This window comes from Natator depressus, chromosome 2 (genome assembly GCF_965152275.1).
Source record: "Natator depressus isolate rNatDep1 chromosome 2, rNatDep2.hap1, whole genome shotgun sequence".
Lineage (NCBI taxonomy): Eukaryota > Metazoa > Chordata > Testudines > Cheloniidae > Natator > Natator depressus.
Window position 1 is genome coordinate 221,206,509 of NC_134235.1, and position 13,073 is coordinate 221,219,581.

Below are 13,073 nucleotides of genomic sequence, written 5' to 3' on the forward strand. Positions count from 1 at the left end.
TAAATGTAACTGAGCTAATTACATCTGTTTTTCATTCACACAATGATACTGTCATTTACTCTAGGGAGAAAGTACCTGAATAGCCTAAATCTACTAGAAGTAATGAAAGAGGATTTACAGGCTAAACACAGAGACATTAAGGTCTGTTTAGCCTCTTCCTTTCACTCTCTACAAACTACTAAGAGTTATACTAATCTATTCAGGTCAATTTTAATAAGATAAAATGCTGATATTGTAAAATCATCTTCAACTCACTCAATTCAGAGGCGATTAGATTAACAAGCTGCAGGGGAGAAAACACAAAACCTTCAGATGCCAAGTAATTAATTCAAGGACTTTCAATTTTATAGTTTTCACAAAAGGAACATTTGGAGTCAGTGATAACTGAAAATGGGTTACAGTATATGTGATCTCTGTACATTATAGAAAGCAGGACTAAAAGTTAGAGATTTCTTCTGCGAATGAGGAAAGAGAGTGTTAAAATGTAACATAAATTTCAAATACTTGCCATTCAGACTGCTTCCGTAACTCGGCAAGCTGGTGGAGCCGCTTGAGTGCTTTTTCCTGTTTCTTCTCATCTTTCCATGACTTTGAAGCCACATTTCGAGCAAATTCCCTTTGTTTTAAATCTTTCAGTCGCTGTGTGAAAGGAGTAAAAGGGAAAGGATTAAATATGTACGGCGCAAATGCATTTCTTCTTACTACGTTCCCGTGCTCCTGCTGAAGGTAATGTGCAACAGGAGATAATAAAAATGAGCTTAAAATAGTGTCTTAAGTGAAGATTCAAAATACTATTTTCATATGATGTGACAAAATAACGAAACTGTTTATGGCTGGTCTCATACAGGCTTACATTAGATGCAGATACACACATGCACATCCACTTATGGATGGTATGGGTGGATGTACATCATATATATGAACATTATGCACACACATGCATAGTGAAATCCTTGCCCAATTGAATTCAGTGGAAGTTTTGCCATTGGCTTCAAACAGATCAGGATTTCCTCCATCATATGTATAAATCTACTTGTGTAAACTCATATGTGTTTGTATATAATATAATATGTGGCATAGAGATATTTGTGTGGGAATGCATACTCACATGTGAATAGGTGTGTGTGCATGAATGTGTAGTATTTAAAACTCCAGTTGTAATTGAAGGGGGGAAACGGGTGGCCAAAATATTTAATCAGGTTTCTTAAATCTCTTATGATCAAATTCACAACATTTCTGTATACCTGATATGCCTAGATTTCAGAGAACTAATGCTGAGAAATTTATAATGAAGCCATATTATGTGGGGTCTTTGAATTCTTTAGTTCCCCGGTGTTAATATTTTAATTACAAAGTTTTGCACAGGTGATACTGTAGGAAAAAAAGAAAGAAGCACTCAGCACAAGAAAATGATGACTGCATTCTTAGGGAATCTGATGATTGTCTAGCTTAGAACTAATAAAAATCTTTAAAACTCATAGGCTGCAGTGCCCATTTATAAGTAGCTCTGAGATGAAGCCAAGTAGCCCATCTAAATAATAGGTGATAAGGCCTTTGACTGATGGGTTCCATTACTGTATACACAGTATTTTACTGGTTGCCAACAACTGTCAAGTTCAACTGGCAGTGAAGTATATTTGAACCAAACGTTGGGGAGGACAGAGACTGCAAGACCACCTCCCGTGACTGACTGGAAAAAAATTCTAATACAAATTACTTTCTCCCTGGCTGCCTTCAGGAAAACATAATGGCAAGTTTCACCCTGTCTTTAAATGCCCCAATTTTCCTTCTCCACCCAGACCTCTCTCTATGTGATATCACCCCCCAGTTCTTCTACTTCCCACAACTCCTCCATTGTCTCCAGCAAGCCCCCTCACTGAAGACTACCCTCAAATCTCCATCTGCCTCTGAACCCATAACACACTTTCACTCCCCTGTCTGTCTGTTACCAGCAGGTAGAGCGCCAAGGGACACAGGCCTGAGCACTGCTGCTGAAAGCAGCCTCAGACCGTCTTCATCCTCCGCTCTTATGATTCCCCTCCTTCTTCTCTACAGCCCACCAAAAGTTGGTGGATTACACGTTGTCATCTGCCAAGCCTGAAAGTTGGGAGGAAGTGTCCCTTGTCTCTCCTTATATTTATGCCCCAGGATCAGCTGGGCTAAGGAAGAAGTGGAATGCAGTAACTGTGTAGCAGATACTTAATGACGCTATAGTCAATGGCATTAATAGATTTGAGGAATGGAGATAGGGGCTGTCACATCATGATGCTCTAAGGACAAAAGCAGAATAACTATGGAATTGATGGTGGCTGCTGACATCCCACTGCCAGGAGAGGTAACAGAGCTGGCTTACCAAGTAGTATCAGAAGCACTGGTCATGGAAGCAGGGATAACTGTCTTCTAAACCCATTGTGCCAAATCCATCCTTGGAGGTCTTTAATTAAGTTATACCTAGAATGAATGTGGCTAACTGGGTTTCATTCAAAAGCCCTAAGTGTTCTGTGGAAAGTACTCAGAGCTATATTTGAGGGCCACCACTAGGAGTTTCAGACTTAATATTGTAGCATCAGGGTAACTGAATGGAGACTGCAACACCACATAGTCTAAAACAGAGTTTCTCAACCTTTTTGATACCAGGGCCTGGCTTGATACCTTCCTAAACTGTGTCAGGGAAAGCTCAGAGACTCGTGCCAGTGCATGGAATGGTCATTGAGAAACACTGGTCTAAAATAGCCAACACTTTAATGCAATCACAGTCCTCACACAGCAGTGTCTGCCTCCCTATAGCTGGCAATATGTGTTTCAATCCTATTCCCCCTTCTCTCTCCAAACCACACTCACAGTTAACCAAGCTATTGGGGAGGAGGAAGCCCATTACAATATTTATCCCTTTCATATGAAGGGCAAATCTAAAGTAAAAAGGTGCTGAACATCCAGGATCCCATCTGCGTTTTGTAAAATAATAATTAGTATATATTGTTCAATGATAGATCATATATAGAACCTTTAAAAACAAAGTTAGCCCCTCTCCTTACCAAAAAAAATGGGTAAAGGGAAAGCCAAGTGGCATTAGTATGGTCTTACTTGAAGCCTATTAGCAAAGTAACCATGTTAGTCTTTCCCTTCAGAGCGTCAAGGCTAAAAACTGAGTACAGGGCAATTAAATCTAGTTTTATAGGAAAAATTAGTATTAGTAATAATCTGTTTGATATCGTTTCCCCTTTGCTGAGCAACAGCAAATATCTGAGCCTTGCGGTTCAATTTTCCATTGGAGGAGACAGCAGTGACATAGAGTCTGGATATTGTTTTAATTACAGATCTCCATGAGTTCTGGAATGGAGGTGGTCACAAACAGCATGCAGGAAAACCTTTTTCCCCCACAGAAAGCTCATCCAACAGGCAGCAACTCTTCCTTAAGAATTTATACTAATCAGAGACCAAGTACGACTCTTCTGTTTCTCACATAGTTCCCTCTACCCAGAACCTTTCATGACTAAAAGTAACAACACATAGCATGTCTTCTCAAGACTGAGCATTTGCTCACGTGCTAAGAAAGAGAGCTTGGAAGAATATATGTAAAAGCACCACCTGGAGACATCTGACATAAGGTGGGGAAAATATAGTAGCACTCCTCCAACCTCCACCCACAAATCAAGCCCCACCTACTTGAGACACCAATGTCTCAAAAAATCCCTCCATGGCTTATTCATGAGCAGCTAACATGTTTTTAAATACAAGTTTACCTTGTCCATACTAAGGGCAAACTAGTGATTAACATTGTGTTAGTTGATTAACACATTTTCCAACATGATGCATTTTTTCTGTGGACACCAGCCAGCCCTCACAGTAGGTTGTGCACATTCTCATAATATGATCTTTCCTTTCCTTTCCTACCTGCTTTGAACAGAAATGAATTAGTTAACAATGTTGACATTTAAATTATTGTAACTGAATAAACACTACATAAAGAAAAATGGGGCAATTCACACCTTTCAGAGCTATCATTCCACCCTCTCTGCATTCTTGGACAGATGTCACTGCAGTGGTCACATTTGGGTCCAGATTTTTAAAAGCATTTGGTCATTGCTCCACTCAGCATTGCAAGGCCTAAGTGCCCTAGCTAACTAAATACCTTTTTCAGAAGTGACGTCAGGGACTTAACTGACTTTCTAGGACGTGTCTGTCTCTATGAGATGTCAAGTTTAGTAGAACTTGAAGGTGCTCAGTTGAGCTGCCTGGAAAATGGTATTTCCTTCCCACAGAAAATTTGGATGTTTTTGGATAAACATTTCATTCCAAAATGGGCAGAAATAGCAAAAAATTGAATTTTTTCACGGGAAGAAACATTCCAGAAAATTCCCTTTTGGGTGAACCAAAATGGAAACTGTCAGCTTGCTTCCAGCTGCACGACTCTCCAGGCAGCTGCCTTCCTGTGCTGCTCAATTTTCAAGGGATCTGGGTGCCTGGGCAGTTGGGCAGCCCTAAGAGGCAGCTGCCACGGGAGTTGGGGCATCGAGGGTGCCGGGTGTCCATTAAAAGTTTTGACAGAATCGACACATTCACACAGAACATTTCTATTCTGTGAGATCAGAATCTTCCATTGGAAAAGTGTTCCCCTGGAAATTGTTTGACCAGTTCTAGTGCTCAGTACCTCAGAGGACTGGATATTGAAGTTGCACATCTGCTAATCCCTATTTAAAAAATCAATCCAGCTTTCAATTCCTTGAAAACTAACTGTGCACTTTTCACCCACTTTCTTAGATTTCCCCTTTCCCCCATGCTCGTTCCCCATTTCCCACTGCAGTTTGGCACAAGTATCCTGTGGTGCCCTTCTCTTCTGAACACTTCTCACTCTCTGCAATTTATGATAATACAAATTAATGTGTAAAACAAGATTTTGTTTAACCCAAGAAAGAAACTTCCATTTTAAGAATACTTTAGAGACCAAACTGTAGAATAGATTAGAAAAAAAATAAAAACCACATTTTTCTGACATCTCTCCAAACTTAACAAGAACATAAAGTTACTCAAACAATGAAGATCTCATTCTCCACAGAACAATGCAAGTAGCCCTTATTCTTATTAACCTGTTCTACTTGAAGAAAGGGCAAAGAAACACCTTTCAAAAATGTCCTTTGGTGACACTTGCTGTGTTTTAGCTGTCACCATGAGCTGCTCAGTGGCACACACACAGTATTCATGAGGAGAAACAGAAACAGTTTCTACCTGTCAAGGAAACAAAGAACAATGTGAAAGCTAGTACTGTGGAAGCAGGTACTGAAGAGTGGTGCCATTTCACTTCTTTGACAGTCAGGATTATAATCAACAAAGCAAATGGACCAGCACTAAGAATAGAACACCTAACTGTATTTTTGCTCTCTAATGGCATACAGCAAGTGTCAATGAAATAGGAAAAAGAACACAAAGAATATAGCTACAGTAGACAGGTAATTGAGAACTCATTCATGAGAGATGATATCCAAAACTTAGAACAGGTGGACAGAGTCTTTCTCAGCTCATCCACTCCTCAAAATAAAAACTTGCAGTGGCACAGCAGCCATTATATGGTCATCTCAATTCAGTGTGTGGGCTATATTTGTAAAACAATGGGCCTGCATATTGCAATTGCTGCTGTAACCTACTGATGTTAATGACACGTAAAACCATACTGACATGCACTTGAACAACATAAAAATCATTGTGTACCTAAGTGAGAGCACTGAACCAAACAGGCAAACCTGGCAATTAATATCTATTTAAATGTATAGTCGCATTTTTCATGTAATTAGGTGCTTAACTGGGCATCTAAATTGAGATATGTGTAATAAATTATGATTCAGTTAATAGCACTCTAGTGCTTTGTCTTACACCTCCTACAAGTAGCATTACCAAGGAATTATCGATTTTTAAAAAATCTATGTATCATTTTTTTCTAATTTAAAATTTTCCTTTGTGTTGAACGTTTACAACATTGAAAAGATGGCTGCCATAATGAACGTTACTCTTGTTATATAAGCATGGAATATTAAAAACAAAAAATATTCACCATTATGGAAAAATATGAATGATAACACATCTTTGTTATGTTGCAGCCTATATCTAATACTCTTCCTCTTAGAAGCTGATGTGTACTGATTCGCCTCTTACTGTGTCTAATAGCTGGTGTAATAGCTCCATTTATGCCAATGGAATTACACAGGTGTATGTGAATGAGGAATCAGACCCATAGACTAACATTCCAATTATATCTCACAGTCCAAGTGAAAACAAAAAGTCTCCCAAGCCTGTCTTGAGGACCTTTTTATTCTGTAAGACACTGGGCACAGTGCAATGATCTTGCCGTAAAGTTACATAGACCTGATTGTATAAAACCTTAACTGGAATTTTACCATTCTTATGTGCAGTGCATCAAGCCAGACAGTGCAAAGCTCTGGCTAGATGTATGTGCTTCAGTGCCTCTGTCCAACCTGCACAAGTGTTTGTGATTGTTGCTGTCTAGTGGCTCATCTGAAGAAAAGATAGAAGTCCTAATGTTGCAAACAGCTAGTGCCAGTTCTCCTTTAGCGACAATAATAGGGGGCCTGTCTTGTCAGAGTTAAAGTCCTGAGTTTTATTCCTCAAACTGCAGATGAGTGGTTTAACTTCTGTCTGTACATTTGCAGCCCTATATTGATTACAACAGCACCACAAAGAAGTAAAATGTATGATTGTATGTTTTTGGCACGTGTCATGGAAAAAAATGAGGAGATAGAGAGAGAGAGAGAGAGAGAGAGAGAGAGAGAGAGAGAGAGAGAGATCTCTTTTACCCTGTTCATATAGTATCCAGAAGACAGGCTAGTTTTTCAAAGTATATTTTCAGAATCAGCATTTCAAGGGTATAAATATGACAAATGATATTAGCTGTTAAAAATGAAAGGCTGTCTTAAACTCCTGCAAGAATACCCTGCATCACAAGGTGCGGGGAAGATCTGATCTCCTGATCCCTACCCTAGCCCTCTCTCTGCCCCTGGGGGTGGATCTCTGACCTTCAGTATTCACTCTCTCTGGAGGTTCAGGGAGCACAATGCTGGGGAGGCAGCTGACTATCTCTTTGACTACACTGCTAGGGGTGATCTTTGGATCATGTTCCAAACAGGTTTGATTGAGCCCCTGCATACAACTGTCCTGGAGATGTCAGGCCAAATCAATCCAGAAGAGGCATAAATGGTGATGTAAGTTATTCAGCGAGGACTAAATTCAGTTCCCCATTTACACTGATGTAAATCTGAGGTAACTCTATTGACATTGGAGTTACAGTGATGCAAAGAGGAGGTAAAACAGGAGATTTGGTTCCACTTTCCATACCCACTTAATACTAAATGGCAAATTAGTGCAAGTTATATTACTTTGTCACTTACATTCTGTTTTTTATCAGTTTACACCCAATCTATACTAGTAATATTTATCATTTTATAATCCGCTGCTAGCCCAGAAATAAACCTGGGAAGTGCTTCCACTTTCTTCAGCAGTTCACTGAATTTGGCCTGTCATGTACAATGAGATTATCATGTTCGAAAATGAATCCACAAATTCGTGGGTTTTATACAAAGCCATATATGTTTTTACTTTTTAGCATACTGATTACTTTGCTCAAAAGCTGGGTCAGTGTCTTCTAAACAAGGTCATAGTACAAGGGTTAAACATTGAAACTAAAAAGACAAGATGCTTTTCAATAATTTTATTCCTTTTAATGGCCCTAAACTATAAGAAGAATATATTGGAACCAATAACATTATTTGCAAATTAACTTCAAACTACAAACCATCAAATGAATATGATAAAGTTACTACAGAACATAATTAGGCTCTATGTCTGAAGCTTACAGTATTAGCTGTCTAAGCAGTGGGGGTGGGGGGGTGGGGGAGAAACAGCAATGAGGGAATTTGCTTTCACCATGGCAACTGACATTCTAAAAATAAAATTGAAAGGCTATTATGTACAGGAATTAACCATGAGAAATGTAACTTAAAAATTAATGCATAATTTTTCATTTGTTTTAATTATAACAAAGTACTACCACAGATTACTTTAAATGTATGGTGGTGACATTTTGTGTGGTAGACTGTAGTACAGTCAACCTTAGCAGATAGGCAATTGTTACACGGAAAGTTTAAAAGAAAGCATGTATTCTCACAAAAGAAATGTTCCAGTTATAGTACTAAGTGATAGGAGAAGGAAGAAGAACTCAATTATCAACCATGGCCTGGAGAACCTATCCTGCTGAATGAGATGAGGACCACAGAACCAAAGTGGCTGCCTTGCATATTTCTTCCATAGTCTCTTTGTCACTCCTGACCTCTTATTATGGGGCTAGATCCCAGAAGGCATGAGAATACACAACTTACTATGTTTCTTTAGTGCAGGAACTTATCCACTTAATTATGGTGGCCTTCAGAGTCTCCTTGCATCTGAACCTTGGATGAAGGGAGATAAATGTATCCTTAATCTTCCTTAGCACTTGTATATTTCATATAAATTATGAGTTTCATCCTAATGTCTAGCTTATGCCATTTCACCTCCAGATATTCTGCTACAGGACAAGGAGGAAGGTAAAACTACATCATGAGATTGACAGGGCATTAGATTCAATTTGAGAATAAATTCCAAAGATGTTTGAAGAACCACATTATCACGGTGGATGGTGCAGAATTGCTTTGTTACTAACAAAAGTGCACACTCGGGTATATGCCTTGCCAATACAATGCCCACTAAGAAAGCAATCATTGTTGACAGGGAATAATACATTACTAAGAGGTTCATATGGATGCTCACACAGATGTTCAGCCCTGGAATTCATTCTGGAATTCTGGAATTTCCTGAACAATGGTTCCCATGAGTCTTAGAGAGAGAGAGAGAGAATATGTCTTTATACAAGACCCATGGTAGCTATTGAACCTTAATGGAGATATCCATACCTCCCCCGCCTTGGTTAGCTTCTGCATCTGACCATTGATTCATTTACTGACTATCACCAGCAAGGAGTTTGGAGTTGTGGTGCTTTTCAAGCAGGAAGATTGACGATGAGGTAAACTGGCCAAAAGTGTGTTGGTTTGAACTGATAAGCTTGAGAGGTTGTTTTAATATTTAACAGTGTAGGCCAAATCTTGGCCCCGTGCAGAGTTTAAGTAAACAGACATTGTGCCAGAGAGTTCCCTGAGGGTTGGGGGTTAAAGAGCCCACTTTGCAGCCACTCTCTGTCTGCTGGAGGCTTTTGTAATTTGTGGATTTAACATAATGATGGAACTACTTTCTCACACTCCTGCCTCTCTTTCTCCCTGGTCCAAACCTAGGGAATGTTTTACATTCATGGAGCACTGCTCTGCACTGTGAGTCCACTTGTTCCAGTAGCAGTTGAAACGTTGCCAAACATACAGGTAATATAACCCTCCTTTCTTCTACTTGATATTTCCTCGTTTATTCATCCAAGGATTGCATTAGCCCATTTGGCCACAGCATTGCACTGGGAGGGAGCTCATGTTCAGCTGATTATCCACCTAAAGCCCCAACTCCTTTTCAGAGTCAACTGTAAGTATGGCCTACATTCTTTGTCTGACTTTATGTTTGGCTGTATTAAAATACATGTTTGCTTGTGCCCAGCTTACCAATTCATCTAGATCTCTCTATATTAGTGACCTGTCCTCTGTATTATTTACCACTCTCTAATATTTGTGTACTCTGTAAACTTTATCTGTAATGATTTTACATTTTCTTTAAGGTCATTGATAAAAATGTTAATTAGGATAAGGTTAAGACCCAACCCCTGCAGGACCCCACTAGAAATACACCCACTCGATTATTCCCCATTTACAATTACATTTTGAGACCAATCCATCAGCCAGTTTTTAATCAATTGAATGTGTGTCATGTTGATTTTGTATTGTTATATATTCTTAATCTAAATGTCATGTGGTAAGTCTTACAGAAGTCTCAGTACATTTCACCAACACTATCGTCTTATCAACAAAACATATCACCTTTGCCCTCCTTTAATTCTTTATTAATTCAATCCATATCAGCCATTCTATTATTTTGCCCAGTATTGTCGTCAGGCTGACAAGCCTATAATTAACGAGGGCATCCTGTTTATCCTTTTAACATATGGGCATGTTAACTTTTTTTCAGTCCTCTGGAACATCTCCAGTGTTCTAAAACTTATTGAAAACCAACAGTAACAGCCTGACTAGTTCTTGACCAGCTCTTTTAAAACTCTTGAATGCAAGTTATCTGGGCCTGATGATTTTAAAAATGTTTTGCTTTAGTAGATGCTATTTAACATCTTCCTTAATTACTGGTTAAATGAAAAGTATTTAATCTTTATATGATATAGCTACATCATCTGGCTTTCCTCAAATATAGAACATAAATATTTATTGAACACTTCTGCCTTTTCTGTATTATTATTGCCATTTCTGCCATTTACATCTAGTAATGAACCAGTACCATTGTTAGGCTTCCTTTTGTTCTTTAATATACCTACAAACTTCTTATAATCCTTAACTCTGCTGGCCACAGAGTTTGATTTGTGTCCTTTTGCTTCCCTTATCAATTTTTTCATAGCTCCTGATTTATGTTCATTACTGTCAACTTCCCCTTTGTTGGTTTTATACATATATTATTTTTATAACTACTTTCACTTCATAAGCCACACTGGTATTTTTTTAAACAGTGTGGCCTCTCTTGATTGTAGTTTTTTAGGGCATCTAGTAAAATATTCTTAAACAGTTCCAAATTATCATTCACATTTTTTGTCCATATTCTGTCTCTCAAGTGATTTTGCTCATAATTGTTTTCAGCTTTGTGAAATTGGCCTTTTTAAAATACAAGGTGAATAGCTGTTTGGAGTTTATTCTGTTTATACATAACAAAGGTAATCAAGTCATGATCAGTTGTGCTACTGTTGTGTTTAGGTACATCACTACTGTAATAATAATGTATATTTTAAAAATCAGCTTCTAGGAGTTCAGCAACTGTGAATGAGTTCTGACTTATTTATCTACAGCTCTTTTCTATCATCTGATCTAATGAATGTACTCGGCTTGACACAGGGAAGGTACACATGGGGCAGCAAGTTTAGCGTGATAATCTGTTAATTTTAATCTTGATATGTACATAATTGGGGCAACAATTTACATTCCAATCTTTGGCTTGATTTCAGAAAAAGATGAACAGATGTCCCAATCTTGCAAGGAAAATTCAGTAATGACGTAGTCTTCCAATGCCCTGATTTGACCTTTTGACCAACCTTCCAAGCATTCTCCTCAGTATATTGCACTGATTAAAAAAAATGCTGGTTTCATTTATGGATTAATTTTTCAAAAACTTCATTCAGCTCCCACTCCTCACCTTTCCTCCGTTGCTTTCTGTGCTCCACTGTTCAATAGCCCTTCCCTCTTTTTGCCCCATTCCCTCCCACCCATCTTGCTCCTCAATTCAGGAGTGTCGCCCTTTGAAAAAAACATAGACAATAGGATTCTTCCTGCACAGTGAACAATGTATTAATTAAACGAACCCCTTTCATTTTTGTGAAGGTAAACACATTTTAACCCATGGATTGCTCATTTACTGCAAATATCACTTAGGGTACTGGTTTTCTGCAATTTGGACTCATAGGTCACATGGTATTGTTTTTGTTGCCTGATGGAGTGACTGAAGGTTTTATTGAGTGAGGGAGAGATTTCTCTGGTGTGTTTTTTTTTTCCACATGAGTTGCAGCCAGGACACTCACAATACACAGAAACCCTTTAAGTACAGGTGTACACACAGGCACCAACTTTCTGATTTCTGCAGGGTGCTGAACCCCTGCTCTGCCCCAGGCCCTGACCCCACTCCACCCCGTCCCCTATGGCCCCACACCTGCCCTGCCTCTTCCCTCCCCTGATCTGCTCCTGCCCCGCCTCTTCCCACCCCTTTCTGCCCTCTCCCCCAAGCGCACCCCATCCTCGCTCCGCCTCTTCCTGCCTCCGCTCCTCCCCCGCTCTTCCAGTGCCTCCTGCCCGCCACTGAACAGCTGATCACTGGTGAGCAGGAGGCATGGAGGTAGAGGGGGAGGAGCTTATCAGCAGGGTCAACCAGTGAGTGCTGAACACCCGCTATTTTTTTTCCATGGGTGCTCCAGCCCCAGAGCACCCACAGTCGGCGCCTATGGGTGTACATACACATTAAGTTAGACTGTAAAGTGCAATATGCAAATCCTGCCCAGAGCCAGGTCTTTGCCTATACATCTGCCAAAAAAGAGAAAGAAGCCCCCCCATTTTCCTGTGTCAGGGCAGCTCAGGAAAGCACAGAGACTGTACTAAGCTGATCCTCCATCACCAACACCCTAGGAGCAACTCACTGGAAAGCAGATGGCCAGCAGAGAGCAAGCTGCACCCTTTAAAACCCCGTAGAAAATGATTCCTCCCATACTCCCACTTCATGCTGTGGAACTAGCATGGGCCTCTGGGAGGCAACGTCTCTCTCTGTGACAGAATGTTTCCCAGTATTCCCCCAAAAGTGTGTCTCTGCACAACTTCATCATCAAACGAGTGGTGCCTTAAAGGCACATCTAGCCCCTAACATACACACCAATATCTTTAATATTACAAGAGAGAACTGTTTAGTAGCTCTGCAATATGTTTTGCCTCTTCTTAAATTCTTTGCCTTTCACTTGACATAAACATCTTATTAGACAAGTGTTATTCGATTATTGTGTTACAGAGCAACATGGGGTTTTTTTGTAACATTTAAAGTTGATCTTTTGTTTATACAGTGGCATGATATTTTTGAAGTCTTGTTAACTTGCTTCTTAGCCCTGAATTTGAATCCTTTATCATTAAAAGGAAAGATTGTGAGTTTATATACTCAGAGCCACAATCCCCTTAAAATATGCACCAGCACAGATTCAACATGGTGACAGTGACTTTATAGCCTTTTGACTAAGTGAGACAGAATGATATAAGTTCTTCATAGATAAGGAGAAACAGGGCAGGTGATTCCTATTCATCTTACCATTGTATTTTCTGAAATAATATGCCATTGCTACTCTATGTATTATT

At 39.4% G+C, this 13,073-nt stretch overlaps 1 protein-coding gene across 4 annotated transcripts in view; it reads right to left on the reverse strand.

Annotated features, from left to right (window-relative positions):
- The window catches only part of ZNF804B (zinc finger protein 804B), a 341,954-nt gene that overhangs the window by 11,875 nt on the left and 317,006 nt on the right, over positions 1-13,073 (reverse strand). For all 4 annotated transcript variants that reach the window (XM_074945963.1, XM_074945962.1, XM_074945960.1 and 1 more), the window contains one exon: positions 509-639. In XM_074945963.1, coding sequence (XP_074802064.1) covers positions 509-639 — 131 coding nt within the window. The remainder of the gene's footprint in view (positions 1-508; positions 640-13,073) is intronic.